Genomic DNA, 20,427 nt, shown 5'->3' with positions numbered 1-20,427 from the left:
AAACCTATATTTAAATTGGGTTACATATGATATAAAAAGATAATTTAGAGTGCGATTTTTAGCAAAGAAATATTCAAAGAAGAAGTCTCCCAAGATTCAGATAAAAAAAAGAACTCCATCTTATATTTCATGAACAAACAAACAAAAAGCAAACGGTGTTTAAGCTGAATGGTCCGATAAAGAGCAGGAACAGTCAAATACTCGATTGACAGAAAATGAATCAGCAACAATTCTGATAATCGATAAATCATTTAAGTCAGTCTGTCAAGTAAAAGTGAAAACATTTACTGCTACAAGTCACAGTGGCCTCAGGTGGCAGCAATGGTTGGGTTGGTTGTGGTTCTTCCGGTCTTCATGTCAAAGGGTTCTTGAGCCACTGAATGCTTTTGCAGTCAACTAAATGAAACTGGAATGCATGTTTGGTTTTCTTGAGGCCTGACCACTGTTCAAACTGCTGCAAAACTGGAGGACTGCTAAGTGACTGGAGGTCAGAGGTCATCATTGTGATTCATAATTAGATTCCTGAGCAGATTTATAGTTTGTAAATCAGAATCAGAATCAGAAATCCTTCATTAGTCCCACAACGGGGACATTTACCTCGTTACAGCAAAATAACATATAAAGTAAAGTGACGAGTACACAATAGTTACATAGAATACAAATAATATTAGTACAAAGTGGTTGATGAAAAAAGTTGCACATGGCAGTGATAATTGCAGAAATTATAAAAAGATGAATATTGCAAGTATTTTAGTAAAGTATCCAAAGTATTCTAATCTGGGTGATGATTTGTTTGGCCTAATTTTTGCAATACATGTATTTTGCACCTAATAATCCCTCTCAGTGGCTGAATGTTGTTGATGTTTTCATAAAAACAGAAGAAGACACTGTTTTGATTTGATTTGATTTCCAGATTCAGTTTCTTGATAAGCTTTCAGTGAGAGCAGTTTATCACTTGAATATTAACTGAAACTTTCTTTGGTTGTTAGGTTGTTTTACTCTGCGATGATTGTGTGCCTTGATAATCAGTTGTGTATTCTGTTTTAATTGTTTTTTAAAATAAAATAAAAACATCTGCTGGCCATTTGACTCATTAGCAGCCCTTCAGGCAGAGAGGAAAATCACCTGCTTTGATTTTAGTTGGAACAACAACCAATTCACCTAAACTTAGAAATAAAACAAAAATACATTTATTTTGGTTCTAATTAGAAATGTAAGCCTTATTATTGTGTTGTTCTCTGTATGATGACCTGTGTGTTTCTTATTCACATTAAATTACTTAAAATGAGAGTGGAAAGAGGGCTCTAATCACTTGAATAAAAATAGACAATTTGCCAATCATGCTCCGTTTTTTAGTCTTCCGAAAAAAGGGGAGGCGTCCCATTATGTATTGTAATTTGTTATTGGAGGAAAGGGGTGTCAATCACAGCGCTCGAATCTGCCTCACGCAATCACAGCTGCGTGAAGACGTCAAGAGACAAACCGGAAAATAAAACACGTCAAAATAAAAGCACATACCAATGTTAATTATGATTGACATATTAGGCGTGCTTAACATAATAGTACTGAACAGTATTAGTATAATTCCTATCATACACATTCATTTTAGTTTGATACTGTTGATTTTAGTTCTCACATTGAAGCGTTATGAGAAAAACAGCTTTATTCTGACAGGATTAACCGGAAGATGTGTATGTTATTGTTGTGAATTGACTGTTCGCCTTCGTCATCATCTGTACGCACGGCGGCGACAGCAGCTCCTGAATCGGGCAGGGACCGCGATTCTCTCTTTAATGCGAGGAAAAAACACTCACAGACAGAATACAAATATCGGTGATCTCCCGCACCAAAGTCCCTCTGGAAACTCCGATGGATTAATCTGGTTTTTCTGCGGTAAGCACGCTTTATTTTTCTTCATGTGTTGAATTTCAGTTGGTGCACCCGCCTCGTCCCCTGTTTTGCGCTGTGGACTGCGAGATGAATTCATCTCGGGGAAAGAGAGAGCAGAGGAGATAAATAACACATTCTGGGTCGCTGCAATAAGGCCAGTATTACCTCCAGTTATCCTGCAGATGTAGGTGCATGTATTTGACGGGTAACTTTGCCCTCAGAGGGGGTAAAAGCAGAGAAATAGGTGGTTGTCTCGTAATTGTGGATGATGTTTTGCAGCGCTGATATTGTGGAGAGGGGGCTCTTGTGTTGCAGCAGCAGAAGGGATGGATGCGCTGCAGAGCAGAGCTGACCACTGAGGCCATTCACACACATGATGAACGCCACAATGGTCTGCAGACAGCCTCCTTATTGATTCTCCACAAAATAATTGTCATATGATTTAAGTTAATTGTATTGCCACGCTGGTAAATATCTCATTAAAGCTGTCCTAATCGGGTTATCTGATGTGTCTGGAGGTGCAGCCATCCATCTTGTTGGCAAACACAGGGGATGGTGTACACAGTGTGTAGCTGGGAGCTAAAGCCTCGGTTCTATCCATGTGCAATAAGTTAGGCAGTAGCTGTGTGTAGGTTTGCACCCTGAAGCTTTGAGTATTGAGCTTGTCATTGGTCCATGAATGACTACACAACTGGCGTGCGTGATGTGTATGAATTTTGAATGAAAGGAGTTGCATATTATGGTTCATGGACCATGTACTTTCCCCCTCAGGCCCTCTCTGCCCATACAGTTTAGCCTACTTTTCAGGCACACTGGCACATAAGCTGCTAATTGTGACTTTAGGATTTTAGGTTCATATGAAGTATGTCATCACAAAAAGGTGAAATATTTAGCTCAGTACTGGGTTAAGTTGTCACTTTGGTTAAAGTAAAATGTGTTAATTTATAAGATATCAAGCAGTGGTTTGACTGTTTTTTTTTTTCTGTGGGTCAACACATGCCACACATTTTAGCCACAGTAGGGCTGCAAGTAATGGTTGTTTTCATTTAGAGCTGCCACGCTTAGTTAATTATTTCATTAATTGTTCAACAGAAAATGTATGGGCAACTGTTTTGATAATTTATGACTCATTTAAGTAATTTCTGCTTGCTGTTTGTTTGTTTGTTTTTTCAACAGGATTACGGAAAAATTACTTCCCCAATTTTCATGAAACTTTGTGGAAGGGTGAACTTTGCAAGATAGGGAATTTGGCCTTGGCAAAGGTCAGTGCTCTCCGAGTGCCCTTCCAGTTTTCTGATATTTTACAGTCTAATCGAACAATTGTTTAGTTCAAAATATGCATCCTGGTGTCCCAGAGTTCTAGCTGGCATATTGATTGTACTCCATTTATAATGCTATATAATGCTATTTCATTTATATAGCACTTTTTAAAACACGCAGTTACAAGTGCTTCACACACTAATGTAAAATCACAATATAAAACGCAGAACAAGGAGAGACGGACCAAACCACAACAAACAAAAACATACAACAAGGATGAGTTTTATAAAAAGTCTTGCATTTAAAGATTAAAGCAATTCTCAAAAATAGTCGTCAGTTAGCTTTTTGTTGATCTACCAATTGCCTTTACACTCGTACACCTTCTGGCCTGTGCCTCAGTTTTCTCTCAGCTCAAGTGTTATTCCGTACTACCAGAAAACTTCCAACCTCCATTTCTGTGGACCCACCACATCATTATTTCCAGTGGATTCTTACATCGACCATTGCCCTCCACTGGCACGACATCTGGAAAAAAACAAAAACGTTTTAAACCCCCAGTTCAGACTGACAGGCAGAAGCAGCAAGAATCTGCTTCTTTTTTTATTTGTCCTTTTCTCCCATTTGTAAAATAATCATCTACTAGTCACCAATCTCACTGACTGACTGGGTATTTACAATGGGCTCAGTGATTTTAACAACATGACTCAACATACTCATCTGTGAACATTGTGACACCAAAACACGGTTATGGCTTAAACCCACGTGTACATACTGTATGAAGCTCAGCTGTGGGCTTTATAACCAGCTCTGTTCATTCAGTACGAGAAGAATGCTTTTAAAGCCCAACACTGCGTTTTATTGTGCTGATAATCTTGTAGCAGAGTGAAATGTGGCCATTGTCTTGTTGTTGATACACTGAATGAACTCACTTGTCTGACACAAGCAAATATTGTAACTATTCAGAGAATGGCTGCCATAAGGAGGATATTGTCATAGTTGTACCAAATCCAGCAAACACAGGAGTGAGTTTCATTCGCATTTAAATGGCACACAAGAGCAAATTATTTTCTTTTGCGTCAATGCATTGTTGAATGAACAGCAAGTTGTATTTCGGAGTTGAATAAGGTCGATGCGAGCGCGGCTTCAGTAGGAGGGGTGTGGGAGGTTTGACCTTGCTTTGTGCCATGTCAATGATCTGAGTGTAAAGGGACCCAACATTTCAAATTAAACAGAGCTGCCTTGTTAAAAGCTGTGTTGAATTGCAAAATGATTGTATTCTGGAGAGATCTGCAAGTTCATCGGGGTTAAAGAATGAAGGCATTCTTAGATGCAGGGACCAGTTGAGCACAATTTGTAAGTCAAATTTCAAAGGTTAATAAATAGTGTGTTGGAGTTAAGAGCCTATTATTTTACATATTCTTTAGTCATTTTTCAAGCAGAAATTACAAAAGTTTCCCTGTTCTAGCTTCTTGTATATACTATCAGAATGTGCTGCTTCTCTTTATTATATATATATATATATATATATATATATATATATATATATATATATAGCTGATATTCAAAGATTCATTGATTAATCATGAAAACAGCGGGCTTTGATTTCTAAATCACCAAACAACTAATATTTTACAGCAGTTCTAATAACAGTCTAAAGATGTAGGACACAGATGCAGAACTATTTCAAATAATGAATAACTATTTCAGCTCTATAATGAATCAACACCCGTGCTCTTTATTATTATTTCACCCCTGACATGTATTGTTTTTTCAGGCCCGACTGACCGTCTCCAGTGTAATTCATCACGCTGTGTGACCCTGACATGTCTGTCCTTTTTAAATGTAATATATTGATCTTGCAGCCTTGCTATAAATGGCCGAGTATCTCGTTATGGGTCCCAGCTCCTCTGTTTTACTATAGACGATTAACACTTGTCCCTGTACAGCATCAAAATAAAGGCCGTCGTTCCGGGAAATTAATTTCCAGTTGAGCCCATCAGATGTGACTGATGTAGTAGCGCTAACCCTGTCCTGTTACTTTGTGTTCAGATAATAATTTGAGTCTTAAATTCTTCACATCCTCATGTGAAGGAATCTCACATTGACCAATACTTTACAACAGATCTGGCCAGACATTAAAGTCGGATCACAAACCGCATCTTGAGCCAATTTAAAAAGAGGAGTTTTAATACGACAGCTCTGTCCGTCTTGTGTGAAAGTCAAGTCCTCCCACTCTTCCACGTCTCTGCCTTTTTGCTATCAGCTGTTAAAACACACCACGTAGCTACAATCCTGTCCCCATTGGACCTTCCTTATCATGCCCGTGTGGTCCTCTCGGATGCAAGCTGTTCATTTGGGCCTGAAAATAGCGTGATGAGTGTTTCCTGCAGGCTGAGGTGGTCATGCGATACCCAAGCCGTGCCACGGAAAGGAACGAGCCCCGCGGCTGTGATGCCATCATCTGCTTTTTCTTTTGGGAGGAGAAAGTTGTGCCGCAGGTCAGGCGTGGAGCAGTCTAGTTATGTGTATGAGTGTCTCTGAAACGCACCTAAAATCATTATGTTGCAGAGCTTTGTCTTGACATTTTGATAAGATCCATAGTGTCGTTTCATGCGCGTAATTGAATAACGGAGAGCAGTCGTCCTTTGGATCTGAAAGCCAGTGATGAATGCTTGTGACACTCTTATTATATTATTGTGAAAATGGGATAATGTTGCAGTCGAATGCGCTAGAGCTAAACTTGATGAATATACTGTTTCCTATGTCCAAAGATGGTGGCTTTTTGTTTTTTTAGAGCACTCATCCAGCAACTTCAACACAAAGTGCACACAGATATGATTCATGTGCAAATGTTTACTCAGCGAACGGAAAAACCACAACAGGAACGTACGTATATAAACAATACAAGATGACCTAGTTATGTTACAAATATGTTACAGCTATGGTCTTTTTTTACTTCAAGAGCAGGAAGCTTTTTATAATCCCCACAGGCAGCAGGACGATGGGAGATCTCCCCTCATTCACTCTGATCCCTCCAGCAGTGGATGCAGCGCTATTTTAATTTCAATCCCTGCAGTTAAAGAGAAAATCCACCAGGAAACGGACTCGTGTCGTCCCAGTCAGCCCAGTTAATATGTCCACGCTTGTGCAATTCTCCACTAAAGCTGTCAAAGATTTGAATATGTTACTCGCCCTGTTTTCATTGAGCACTTGGCCGGTCTGGAATGAATATCTGTGAGTTATGTTTTGCACTTTCTTCTTGACTAATTGATAAATAGTTTGACAACTTGTCACATGGCTTCACTTTCTTAAATCTACTGTTTTTTTATAGAGTTTATTTCCCCCTGGATGTAATTTGTAGGCTTAACACGTGTTTTAAGGTGGATTTTTACTTTTAATATACCTGCTATATTGTAGACAAAGGTGCAGTAAATACCAGAAAATAGAAGAAGTAAATATACATGTCTGTAAAGATGTAAAGTCCTCTTCTTACTTGTATTTCAGTCTGTGGTCTCACAGATTTGGGTTTTGGGCTTAAACTGTAATACTACTGCTGGGCTTGTTTCTTCTTCTAGGGTTTTTATTGGCAGTAATGAATCACAATGATTCTCATCTCTGCAGTAGCTCCGTTCTTCTGTTAGTTAAGCAGAGTGGAGCAAATATAGAACTAGAGAAAGGGAAAATGCTGTGCACAGGAGGTGAATTCTGTATTTGTGAGGCATGCGTTTTATACATCCATGGTGTACCTGTGGGCAGCAGGTAACAAAGTAGAGATATACTGCATCATCAAGTAGTTGTTGTTAGTTATTGTAGCTGCAGCCACAAGCATCAAGTCAACAGATGATAACAAAGAATCATGGACTTCTTGACATGACACATGCGAGTGCTTCCTTTTCTTTATTTTCCATTTTTAAAGTGAAATACTCTATGCTAGATTTAAGTCTTCAACTACATACCATACTTAACTTTGCCTGTTGCAGTGCTCGCACTGTGCAGCAAGTGACACATCTGTTTGCACTTTTTTCTGATGTAGGCATTCTGGTTTCTGGCTAGTAAATGTAAAACAGGGCTGAAGGAATTCGGGCATCTACTCTGTTGCTTTCCTTGTTACCATTAAGCTCCGGTGTCCTTCAGTACCTTGAGTCCAGCTCATTCGTGGCTGCAAACTATAGTTTCCTAAGAAAAGATCGTTTTTAAAAGCGTGTTCTTGGTTTGCTACACTGTCAACGTTTAGCTTCTAAAATGTCAGCAAATAGCACAAATTGTCCATCTCAAGTTCATGTGAGTCCACGGTGACATCTTGTTTTGTCTGTCTGATAGTCCAAAACCGAAAAGTATTTAGTTCACTATCATAGAAAACCAGGAAATGTTCATATTTAAGAAGCAGGAACCAGTAAACCATTAATTAATGATTAAAATAATTGTCTTGTCTTGCCTTTTTTCAATTAACAAATAGTTTCAGCTCTAAATCCTAAGTAATGAGATTCAAAGAGATGATCGTTATTTTTTATGTAATTCTTTGGTATTTTCACTTTCACTGTCTGTAATGTAATAGAAAAGAAGCACCACCTGTGAGTCAACCAACTCTACTGTTAACGTGGATCTGAGTCTTTTAGCTGAGGTCAAGAGCTTCCTATAGCTTCCCCTCCTCCTCCTCCGTGTCCTGCCGCACTGGCGTTTGCCCCCCACCACCCCCTCCCTCGATCCACAGCCACTGTAAACAAGTGTGTTTCCAATTAGGAGTCTCCGAAGTCAGCTGGCCGCTAGCGCTGATGAAAGACAACAGTGCTGTCAGCGCTCTCTTCCCTAGCCTGTGGCTCAATGAGCTTGCAGGGCTTAAAGGGGGGCACGGTGAGCCGAAATGTGCATTAGTTTAACTGGGTCTTTAAAGATGGTAAGGCTCTTTTTTTTATTGGCAAAGCAGATTGCCTCACTCATTACAGAAACTGGTTTAGCTTTGCTTTAGTGAGGCCAGTCCCCCTCATGAGACTCGGTATAGAGCCGGGGAGCGGTTTGCAGTTAAGAGCCTCTCTGTGCATTTCAACTGAATCTGTTGATGGGTGTGTGTGTGGCTCCTTGTAAAGAAAACAAAAATAAATTGCATGCCAACTTGTAAAAGCGATGTCTGGTTGTAAATTCTTCTTAAAAGTGTGGTAGTGCAATAAGCTGGATAATTAAAGCATGATAAGTAGTGCTGTTGAATTACTTTGATCGTGTAAGCAAAGCTGGATATTCTCAGTATCTTTTATCCCTAAACATATTTACAATCAGTGATCACATTATTCGTACACTGCAGCTCTGTCACATTATGTTCCTAAGTATAATTAGTAATGGAGTTTAAAGTATCGTGTTTAATTTCAGCCTAATTGAAAGATTTTTCATAAGGCTCTCTGCAACTCTCAGAGGAAGCTCTGAAATAATGGAATATTGAATAATAATTTCCCCAATGGACATGGCTTTTGAGCTATTATTTCACCCACGTACTAATTCCATCTCTTTCTCTCTCCACCCACAGAAAGTAGAGAATGGGCTGTGTGCAATGTAAGGATAAAGAAGCAGCAAAACTCACTGATGACCGGGAGACCAGCATCTCACACAACTCTGGGTACCGCTATGGGTCCGACCCCACGCCGCAGCACTACCCCAGCTTCGGGGTCACCACCATCCCCAACTACAATAACTTCCACACCGGCGCCTCACAGGGGGTGACAGTGTTCGGAGGAGTCCACACGTCTTCGCAGTCTGGGACGCTTCGGTCTCGGGGAGGAACAGGTGAGATTAAAGGAGCTCTTTTAAATTAGTCTGTGGCACATGTACTGTGGTTCAAATGAAAGGCAGCTGTTTACCAACTACTGGGGTTTGGCTGATGTAGGTTTTAAAGGCTGTTGCTCTTTTTTCTATGCCAAACTATACTTATATTATTTATCATATGTCAGTGTGTTTAGACCATCACAAACTATCCACTTTGAGTTATAAAAATGAAGTTATTTGGGTGAAAAATCCAAATAATGGATAGAGACAGGCTATCGTTCCCCCTGGTTTCCAGTCTTTATGCTAAGCTAAGCTAACCAGCTGCTGGCTGTTGCTTCATATTTATTATACTCACATAAAAGTGGTACTGAACTTCTCCTCTAACTCTCTGCAAGAAAGCGATTATGCGTATTTCCAGAAATGTCGTACTGTTCCTTTAAGACGGAGGGCATTATAATTCTGAAATATGTTGCTGTCATTAAACGGGGGTCACATTTAAAACGGAGCAATTAAAAGAGAAATAAAAAAGTCAGTCTATGTTGCAAAGCTGCAAGCTTCTCTGAAGACCACTCACTGTCTGCAGAGTGACCTAAATTGCTATGTGAAGCACATTTCATGACCCAAAAGATCAGACATTGTCCTGAATAGTGGAGAAATGGGCTTTACATTCTCTCACTTAAAGGTTTTGAAGATACATATGATGTGTGCATAAATCAACAGCATCTCTTGCTTTGATGTAAACTACTCAGGGCTTCCCCCCCTAGTACAGATAAACAATCTGCATCTGTGGAGTCAGCACCACCAGCTTATATGAATAAAAGAAATTACTCCAGGAGGGCAGCACCAAGCAACATTCACATCTGAGGTTATGAAGCGAAAACAGGACAGGGTATAGCAGAAACCTCCTCTGACCCCCCTGTGAAGACAGTTTTGGTCATTGTGTGGTTTGTTTTGCAGGTCACTGCATTGAAAGGGAGACGTGCAGGGGTTTAGTGCAACTTTTTAGCGCTGAATGTCCAGGAACGATTCAGAATCAAATCAGAAAATGAAATAATTTTACAATCTCAGGCTTATAAAGAGATTGAGGGACCGTTCCAAATCACTTTAGATCAATTTGATTGTCCTTCTAAACCTAGACTGATAGACCCACCCATCTTTTTTGTATGAAAAACAAGGAGATCTATGTATTTGCATGTTGAACCTGCATTTGTTGTTGTTGTTGTTTTGAACATTGGCATGTCATAAGCCTATACACTTGTTAAGGTGAACGTCTTGGCAGATGTAAGTTCAATATTTGCTCCCTTTAACTCAGTTTTCCAACTCCAGAGAGAAATATGAGTTTATTCAGCTGCTAAACTGTGTCTGTTTGCCACTTGATGTTGAGCAGGTAGTATACAGAGCTTTTCCTTTTTGAAAACGGCTGTAAAAACAAAACTGCGAGCTGAAAGACGCTAAACTCCTTTGTGGAGTCGGGTGATCTCTCTGTGGATTTGTCATTACGAGACATGACACTTTTTTAATTTTAATTTCTAAATTAGTTTGAAAATAAAACATGAAGTGATCTGGAAGATTTCTCTCTAAATCCTATCTTTCATATAATGTATAGAAAATAAAAGAAATTGTAAGAATTTGGATTTAATATATAAAAGCAGCAGATGGGACGCAAGAAATAAAAGAAGAGGGCAGTGATTCTTATTGCCATTACATAACAAGCAGCCCATGTGTGAGACAGATGAACATCCATACAATTCACCTCTGCCAACTCTTAACCACCACATGTCCATTTTTCTTATCCCTGCAGGGGTGACTCTGTTTGTGGCTCTTTACGACTACGAAGCCAGGACCGAGGATGACCTCAGCTTCAGAAAGGGGGAGAGGTTCCAGATCCTCAACAGCACGTAAGTGTGGAAACATTTGCATGACAGCATGAGGGGAGGCGGTCATGTTTTCCCACTTTCTGCTTTTTGTCTTCTGTGAATGTCTGACTGAAATGTTGTTTCTCAGGCACAGACAAAGGGAAACGTGTTTCTTTGTTACAGCCCTGACCCGGCTTATGAGGGTTGCATGCAAAGTCAGACAAAATAAAATGTGTCTTGTTAGAATTGTGGTGTAGAAATAGTGACGGGATTGAAACTGATTGAAACTGCTTCGGAGCATCAGGGGTCTGGGTGGGCATCTCCCATGGCAGCGTTGACTGACACTGACATCTGAGAGCCGGTGTTATGTTGATGTCCCCTCACAAAAATCTGAACCAAACCCATTCTCAACCGGACCAACCCCAAAGACCTTTTTTTCTCCCGTTTTAATAATTTAAAAAACTATCAACGATACATGTGTGACTAACTTAAGAGGAATGAGGAAATGTGACTTCAGTTGGACTTTAAAGAGATAATTCACTGAAGCTTCAGGGGCCCACGCACTAGATTGTTTTTATGTGCTCTCTGCTCGACTCTCAGAGACGAGACGTCTAATAAATCTGATCCACTGCTGAGTGTCTTTGTGTGCCTGTCTGCATAATGTGTAAATGGTTGATGTGTTTATTCCAATCTGCCTCCATCCTCCATCTCTCTCGATCCTTCTCAGTGAGGGCGACTGGTGGGAGGCTCGTTCTCTCACTACAGGTGGAACTGGTTACATTCCCAGTAATTACGTCGCTCCGGTGGATTCAATCCAAGCTGAGGAGTGAGTAAAACCTTTACTTTTTTTCATACGAGCACGCACGGCATGTCATAAATATTTGACGGCTCATTTCGCCGCCTTTTTGTTAACTGTTGCATAGTGGCACATAGAATAAAAGACAGAATATAAAATACAAAAATAATTCAACTAAATATTACACTTCATCGTTTTAAATCCTTCATTTTTTTTCCCTGCAGCTGGTATTTTGGTAAATTAGGCCGAAAGGACGCTGAGAGGCAGCTGCTCTCCAACAGCAACGCCAGAGGCACTTTCCTTATCCGTGAGAGTGAAACAACCAAAGGTACTCTGACCGAGCTGCCTCTAACATGCTCACGTGTTGAATGCTTTTAAAGTTTGGAGAACAGAGAGAAGCGTTTGCGAATAAATAAATATTTAGGAAGCCTTTACGTAACTGTGCAAGGTGGTAGTACAAGCAGTCTATTTATAGACAAACTCACAAGAAAATCAGACCAACATTGCAGCTTAAAATTCTGTCAATATCATGTCATTAACTATGCAGTTGCTCAAAATTCATTGCCCTAAATCTTTCGCACAATGTGCTTTATATACACTAATTAAAGTGCACCAGAGATGTTGCTCTAGTCTACTTAAATCCATCAGTTTCTTAATAATATTGTCTCTGCTCCAGGGGCCTACTCGCTCTCCATCCAGGACTGGGACGATGTCAAGGGAGACCACGTCAAACACTATAAGATTCGCAAGCTGGACAGTGGCGGCTACTACATCACCACCAGAGCCCAGTTTGAGACACTCCAGCAGCTAGTGCAGCACTACTCTGGTGAGGCTCTGCTAAAGTTATAGGGGATGTATTAAAATCTCCCTGTCATGATAGATCTGTGTCTTCCCTCCCGTTTTAAAATTACAATGCAATGTGGTTTTATACGACTTCAACATCATTTGAAATTCAAACTGCATGGTTGCTCCAGCCAGGGCTGCGGGGCTGTGCTGCCGACTGATCATACCGTGCCACAAAGGCATGCCTCGTCTGACCGACCTGTCGGTCAAAACCAAAGACGTGTGGGAGATCCCACGTGAGTCGCTGCAGCTCATCAAACGTCTCGGCAACGGCCAGTTTGGAGAGGTCTGGATGGGTGCGTATCTTTTTGGCCTTCTCTTTTGGCACAAATGAAGATTTGGACAGCTGTGAGCAGTGTTTGCGAAACATACTGCATGTGTTGGATCATTTAAAACTAACACCCATCTATGTAATGTTCCCCACGGGGAGGAGTGTTTGCCTTCAGTGATTTCACTTAGGAGTTTTCATCTCTGTTGAAACTCGGTGACCATTTGGACTGGAATAAGATTTTTGAACTCCCTACGATTTCTGTACTAGCCTTTAAACCAGTTAAACTTGGTGTATATGGTGTTTGTTGCGTCGTATTAGGCTTCTGTTCGGTGGCTTATGTTAACTCCTTTCAGAAACATGCTTTTAAAGTTCTGATGTGTTCAGTAAAACTTAATTTGTCTCACATTGGGTAGTGAAATGCTCCATGCTCCAGATTAAGTCAAGTCATAGAATAGATTAGATTATTTTTAAACTGGAAGCCTTTTAGTCTCGCTCAAAGCTACATTTTAAGTCCAGAAAACTTGTCAAGACTGTAACATATTGTTATGATAGTTTTGAAAAGTAAATAAGTTGGACAAACTGGGATCATAGTCAGTCTTCATTTATTTTTCTATGTTATTAATACTTTTGTATTTTTATGTTGCACCACACTATGCCTGACTAAGTTTTGTACTTGAGCAACCTCCAGCCACTATTTATTGCCAGTTATCTGCTCTACACTTTATTTAAACTAACACGGGTGATAAAAATCTCTGATAGGTAACTTCAGTAGATTTCTGTCACACATTACTTTCATGTCCTTCCATACCTCCTCACATTTCATTTTCCTCATATTTTTCAAATGGTGAATATCTCCCATTGAAAATAACTTCCTGGAGAATTACACGTAGATAACCACTTTTTTTTTTACTGCTCAGGCACGTGGAATGGCACCACCAAGGTGGCGGTCAAGACTCTGAAGCCCGGCACCATGTCGCCCGAGTCCTTCCTGGAGGAGGCTCAGATCATGAAGAAACTCCGACATGACAAGCTGGTGCAGCTCTACGCCGTGGTGTCTGAAGAACCCATCTATATCGTCACAGAGTACATGTGCAAAGGTAGATGCTATTTTAAACGGACACTATGAATATTAAACGCATGCATCTGTGCACACACCTACACAGTGTGTACATAATTTATGAATCTGCATGGACAGCACAGTATGTGTCCTACTTCATAGCATGTGCACATTTCTATACTGCAGCAAACTCATTTTATTACAGTGACACAAACACAACTTGTGGTCGTACAGGAGTGATTTTGTTAAAAAATGAGATCAGAGATGCTCGGTTACGACGGCAATAACTGACAAATAAAAGTCTGAGCCAAGTGTAACGTGTGGCAGGAATCCCAGAGTTGATGTCACATTAGCTGCAATGATTACTTCAGTTTTGATCCAAATCTGATTCAACATCTGGCAGCTGAAGACAATACGAGACAACAGATCCTCCTAACTTGTTTTTCATCTGTTCTTTTAAGGGAGTTTGCTTGACTTCCTTAAAGATGGAGAAGGACGAGCCCTCAAGCTGCCAAATCTAGTGGACATGGCAGCTCAGGTACGCTGCTGAAAATGATCTGAAATCTTGATGCTGTACCCTGTGGATTTGTTACCAAAACAATCTAAAAGGGATTTTCTTTCTCTCAGAGCTTGTTTCACTTTAATCAACTGTTTAAACAGCCGTTTCCAATTTTTCTATTTAAGCTAAGTTTTGCACATTTACAGCCATTTTCATCTTGATGTTATGCCAATGTTGACAGTTTCATTAGGCAACATTTAGCAGGCCAAAATGGCAGTTTTTCGAAAGGGTTGGAGCACTCAGTCTCCGCAGTTAGTCTATTCTGAAGCTGCGAGTTATCATTTCCTGTGAGTCGATAAGTAATCATACCTGACACTGGAGTTTATTTAACTAATATGGTGAATCTATGGGTTTTCAGTTAAGTGGTCATCCTCTCTATTGCGGCCACATTTTTATGACGCCATGCAGCGACAGCCGCGGCCAGAGGCATTATGTTTTCGGGTTGTCCGTCTGCCTTCTCGTGGCCGCCAGATCTCAGGAAGGAATTTCTTTAAATTTGGCACAAATGTCCAACTGGACTCGAGGATGAACTGATTTAGAATTTGGTGGTCAAAAGTCAATGTCACTGTGACCTCACAAAACACGCTTTTTGACCATAACTCATTCACATGCTAATTATGACAATTTCACACAAATGTCTAATGGGTTAAAATGATGAAGTGATGACATTTTGGACATACATGGTTGTAAACAGCAACTTGGCTGGTTTGCGGAGGCATACAAGTGTGAGGCAGTAATTCTAAGCTCATAAAATGGCTGTAAATCTTGCTTAGCACATATTTAATCACCTTGAAACTGTTCAGTGATATGATGTTCACTGGAAAAAATAACTCTATTTCCCAGGTGGCAGCAGGCATGGCATATATTGAGAGGATGAACTACATCCACAGAGACCTGCGCTCTGCCAACATCCTAGTCGGAGAAAGTCTTGTGTGTAAGATCGCTGACTTTGGTCTGGCCAGGCTCATCGAGGACAATGAATACACAGCAAGACAAGGTAGGACTGCTGGGTTTGCTTCTCGTAAATCCACTTAGTTTCTTTTACAAGTTGTTCCTAAACAAGTACTTAGCAGATTCAAACTAGTAATTTACTAAATGGCGTTGCCCCATTTAAACTTAAAGAATGTTTGAGCTTGTAAAGACTTAAGTAATGTTTAAATCGGTTGCTAGGAAACATATGTAGCACGGTCCAATCAAAAGCAACCAACTATGTAAACAGGAAGTCACTATGGCATCACAAGCTGTAACATAACTTCCAAAAATAACAGTTTCAAAAGGCCAAACAATATATTAAAGTCAACTGCCAACTGACTTTATGCACACATGGAGAAATGTGTGCCTTAGGAGGTTAGCAGTTAGCATGGTGGCAATTAGCTTACTCAGCATGACTTGCACCTCCCAATGCTATCATTATCTTCATTGCAAATAAATGTCCTCCTTGTAACTCCAGAACTTGTTTGAGAATCATCATAGTGATGGTTGTCAATACATCCATGGGTATATTTTAAACAAGCACTGCTAATAGCTAATTCGGCCTACTTTTAATGGTGTTAATTTGCCAAAATGTTAACAACTGTAGGCTAATACCAGCGCATCAGACCAAATGCAGTCAGTTGACTGTATTTGGTCTGATGCTGTTAAAAAGTATTCTAATTAAATGTCAGGTCAAATGTGTCGACAAAACATAAATATATATTTGTCTACTGTAGGCCTATTAGCAAGCTAACAGCTAATGTAAGTTTAGCATGTTGCTTAATTTAGGACCTGGTGAAATGTTAAATATTTAGTTACAACTAATATCAACTAGTTCTATTTGTGTAGCTTTTTAAATGTGTGTTTTAATTTAGTTATGTGTAAATGTCCACTTAGAACACATATACTCTATTGGTCGCATGCTGGAAATGTTTTTTTTACTGGACTTTGTTGGAATAGAGATTAAGTTGTGTATCTGTTCTGTAGTCTTCTCTTAGTCCCCAACCACAGCATCTTCTGAAAACCTCAACGTCAGAGGAAAAAGTTAGCGGGCAGATGACTTATTCCATTTAGTAAATTCCGAGATACATTTTACACACAGACACACAGACACACAGACACACAGACACACAGACACGCACTACTTTTCAGAATAAGTGAAGTAAATAAGCAGGAATTTTTTCTTGGTGACACCAGTGGAAAACAGCAGCACATGTGGTCGCAGCACAACACAAAAACAGAACATCACAATTATACAAAGACGGAGTGCAGGATTTAAGACGGAGCACATGTTATACCCAAAAACCCATCTGTCACTGTTTATCTCATTGGAAGGATGAGGAATAAATGGCTCTGCCCTGAATCACTCAAACGATGTTCTCCCCTGATTGTTTTGGCAGACATGAACTACATCAGGAGAACTTCCAGACTCCGTTAGTCACTCTGTCAACATGTTCATTCACTCGCAATTTAAATATTTACTTGTTCAATTCAGGCCAAGTGCAAGCTGAGACGGAGAAAGATAATGGAATTGTTCCGCTTTTTCCCTGGTGGGATGTTATCGTGTCCTTGTGTCTTTGCACTAATGAAATCATAGATAAACGACAATATTCACACAGAGGAGACTGACCTACTTACTCCTTTTGGTAAAGGTTGTTGCTTTCTCTCTGTATCACTGCTGGAATTGCAACAATGAAAGGAAAATGTTACAGCAATTACAAATCTGAATTTATTTTAGGTGCAAAGTTTCCAATAAAGTGGACTGCTCCTGAGGCTGCGCTCTACGGGAAATTCACCATCAAGTCGGACGTGTGGTCGTTTGGCATCCTGCTGACAGAGCTGGTGACCAAGGGCAGAGTGCCCTACCCAGGTGAGAGCGTGCAGCTCTGTGGGTTATGTAATCCTCTCTCAACTCCAGATGATTGCTTATATTTGATTAATGCAGAGTGTGTGTGTGAACGTTTGAGTCCGCTGAGACTCTAGCCGTGGTTGCAAAAAAAAAAAAAGAAGAGCAACATGTTGCATAATGTACATCATATTGTGCATTATGCAGAGCAATGTTCCCAGACGCCTGTGAAATGACTGTGTTCTTGTTTATTTGCCGTACACATTTTGACATCATATCTTGGGCATTTAAATGAGTTACAGAATAACAAAAAGGGAAGAAAAAGCTAAATTTTCAACCTTCACACCCACACATGTTTCTTTAATTTCTCTGTATGGTTAAATATTTAGTTAGGTGGAAGTTGTATGGACGATGCTGTGAAATGTGTGATTTCACCAAACTCTATGTACTAAAACGAGCCCAACTGATCAACAAAACTAAATCAATCATGTTTATTTGTCACGTACACAATTATGTGCAACGTGTAATGACTGGCACCAGAAAGCCACCTGCAAACAGAACAGAATACTAATACAATCACATACAGCACCAGTCAAAGGTTTGGATGAGAATGTGTCCAAACTCTCCAAACGCATTCTCTCTAAATTAGATCTTGAATTGTTTTGGTTACATGCATTCAATCGATTAATAAAACTTTATTTGTATAGCACCTTTCTTACAAGTTAGTGCAGTTTAAAGTGCTTCACAGATGACTGGAAATAAGAGTCGACCGTGAAAACAACAGAAAAGACAATTAACAAAATTAACAATTTGAGACAAATGCATGCGAGATGATTCAAATCATAAAAACTGTAATAAAATAGATTTAAAAGACAATTATACTTATAGTAGTAAAACAGAGTTAAATAAAACTAGATTAATAAAATAGCAATAAAATATAATAGCATTTTACAACTTAAATACATTAAAGTAAGTGATTAATTAAATAACAATAAAATAGATTAAAATGTTACAACTCAGTTTAATGTCCTGACATTATTTTTGTTATATTTACATATTTTTTTTTTTTTATGAAAGACCTTTTGAAGGAGGCAGTTAAAGTGAGACATTGATGTCAGGTTGTTGTTAGATTGAAGTTTCCAGCCACATCTCTCTGTGTTCCTCTCTCCAGGCATGAACAACCGTGAGGTGCTCGAGCAGGTGGAGCGAGGCTACCGGATGCCGTGCCCGCAGGACTGCCCCCCGTCTCTGCACGAGCTGATGGTGCAGTGCTGGAAGAAAGACCCGGAGGAGAGGCCCACGTTCGAGTACCTGCAGGCCTTTTTGGAGGACTACTTCACTGCCACTGAGCCTCAATACCAGCCGGGGGATAATCTCTGAGCTGAACCACTGCCCTCATTTCATGTCATTTCACCGGCTTTCCACCAGAGGGAGCCAGACTCCACGTATTCTCTCTCTCATCCTGTGGCTGCAACGATTCAAAGCTCATTGACTGACTTCTTGACTTCCAAGCTGCTGCTCTGACAGCATACTGACTATCAAATGAAAGGATATTTTAAGGTAGGAGGGGGCTCTGAGACGACCGAGGAGTTAAAAATGACTGCCATGGATGAACGAGACGAGTTGTGTTGTGTAACATGTATGTAGTGTAAATATAAATTGCTTGTTTACTTATCTCTTATTTTGTTTCATTTTATATTACTTTTGATATTTTGGAAATGTGTGGATTTGGTTTTTTTTTTAATCCAAGGTCAAAGTTATTTCAGATTTACAGCTCGTAGAAAACCGTGTGAGGCTCACAGTTGGTAACAAAATAAATCGTGACATAATAATTGTAGGAATGGTACTAGTTAGACATCGTGGACGGAAGCATCTCAGAAGTTTTTCTGGGAGTCCACCGACCTTTTTTACGAGGTGAATATAATGATACTGCTCTCCTCTTCTCAAGGAACTTAGATGTACTATAACACCTGTTCTTGCCTTTTCCTGTTTAGTAATATTCTTATATTGTAAGGGAATGCCTTCATGCTTTCTACACACTAACTTAGTGCATCATGGACTCTTCCACCCAAACTTGTATGGCATCTGCACTAATATTAAGTGCATTCATTGCATTTCAGCTTCAGCCAATGATTTCTAGATCGGCTTAAAGTGACTTTTAGTTCAGCTTCTTGTAGTTGAAAAGGAGGCTGACTTCCTCTCCAACTGCAACCATTGTTAGGCTGACTGCTTATTATACTGGCAATATTTTTAAAATGTATGTTGCATTATTGTATGGCAGCAGGCTGTGTAAGAATTTGTGTCTTTTTGCTTCAGCAGCCAAACAAACAAACAAACTGCCACTTACATGACGGAAATGAAGGAAGCGACCTGTGTTTGTCCCTCCATAATGTGTATCTGGAAATAACATGTTGTATATGAGACCAAACATGTTTGTTTCACTATATTATTTAGCAAAACTGGCCAGTCTTATGTGTCGTTAAGATTACATAATCCTGTGATTTTTTTTCTCCAGGGAAATCTGCAGCTCTGGATGACATTTTATCATCCTCAAGTGTCAAACTTCTCTGTGTGTGTATTCCAGGACAATACACCTTTTCTGTGCGTATTTAAGTTACTTTTCACAGGTGGAAAAGTGTGCAAAAAGTAGTTTTTGTATCACTCTGTTTACCCTAATTCAGTAGATAAACAGAACATGTTTTTGGTCTCTGCATTATTTATTGTCTGTCTGTTACTTGTACACATCTGGTTTTGAAATAAACAATCTTGCCACCATCGTCCTGTGGACTCAACACTTTGAAACAATTAGGACTGAACACTTGTCAGTATCAGGTTTTAAAAACGTACCTGGCTGCTAATTTTCTCCAGAGAATATGCAGCACCAGGTGAATGTTGACATCACTTTGGTGCAAATGAGTGTGCGTGCAGCTGATAATGACTGTCTGTAAGAGGGATTGAGTCTTTGTGGTTTCCCCTCAGGCTGAACTTCATACAAGGAACTGAAGAAAATATGCAAATATCTTCCACTTGGCAATTAACCATGAATCAACAGGATAGTGGAGCAATCGTTAATTTATCATCAGATAATCTCACCTGTCTGAGGAACACAAACACTACATTCTTGTCTCTGATTGGACATAGCTGAAGCAGTGACAAATTTGCATATAGCAGGCTGTAGCACACGCAAGCCTCTACACCCACAGGAGTGTTCATCATGCGTTTGCTGCTGTTACAGTGGCACCCATAGATTTACAATGTGTAGACAGTGTCCAATCTATAGTTTAGAAACGATACTGGTTATACAGGAAGGAGGGAGACTGAAGTAA

At 39.8% G+C, this 20,427-nt stretch overlaps 1 protein-coding gene across 3 annotated transcripts; it reads left to right on the top strand.

Moving 5' to 3' along the window:
- The first annotated feature begins 1,725 nt into the window (after positions 1 to 1,725).
- LOC115027270 (tyrosine-protein kinase fyna-like) lies at positions 1,726 to 19,877 on the top strand. Of its 3 annotated transcripts, XM_029460488.1 has the most exons (13): positions 1,726 to 1,893; positions 3,067 to 3,152; positions 8,666 to 8,922; positions 10,703 to 10,799; positions 11,485 to 11,583; positions 11,778 to 11,881; positions 12,230 to 12,379; positions 12,528 to 12,692; positions 13,585 to 13,764; positions 14,186 to 14,262; positions 15,127 to 15,280; positions 16,994 to 17,125; positions 18,273 to 19,877. In XM_029460488.1, the coding sequence occupies exons 3-13, from the start codon at positions 8,676 to 8,678 to the stop codon at positions 18,479 to 18,481; spliced, it is 1,614 nt and encodes a 537-aa protein (XP_029316348.1). In that variant the 5' UTR covers positions 1,726 to 1,893; positions 3,067 to 3,152; positions 8,666 to 8,675; the 3' UTR covers positions 18,482 to 19,877. The 3 variants fall into 3 exon arrangements, with proteins under 3 accessions (XP_029316348.1, XP_029316347.1, XP_029316349.1); XM_029460487.1 differs by lacking the exon at positions 3,067 to 3,152; XM_029460489.1 differs by lacking the exons at positions 1,726 to 1,893; positions 3,067 to 3,152 and adding an exon at positions 5,532 to 5,648.
- Positions 19,878 to 20,427: the final 550 nt, after the last annotated feature.

The sequence above is a fragment of the Cottoperca gobio genome, chromosome 22 (genome assembly GCF_900634415.1).
Source record: "Cottoperca gobio chromosome 22, fCotGob3.1, whole genome shotgun sequence".
Lineage (NCBI taxonomy): Eukaryota > Metazoa > Chordata > Actinopteri > Perciformes > Bovichtidae > Cottoperca > Cottoperca gobio.
The sequence above is the reverse complement of the archived record's forward strand: the minus strand, read 5'-3'. Positions and strand labels throughout refer to the sequence as shown.

Bases quoted from the DNA above. Each gene is read 5' to 3' on its own strand.
- LOC115027270 (XM_029460487.1), top strand. From the start codon at position 8,676: ATGGGCTGTGTGCAATGTAAGGATAAAGAAGCAGCAAAACTCACTGAT. The intron at 10,800-11,484 runs GTAAGTGTGGAA...GATCCTTCTCAG, and splicing joins TTCCAGATCCTCAACAGCAC to TGAGGGCGACTGGTGGGAGG. The intron at 15,281-16,993 runs GTAGGACTGCTG...AATTTATTTTAG, and splicing joins TGAATACACAGCAAGACAAG to GTGCAAAGTTTCCAATAAAG.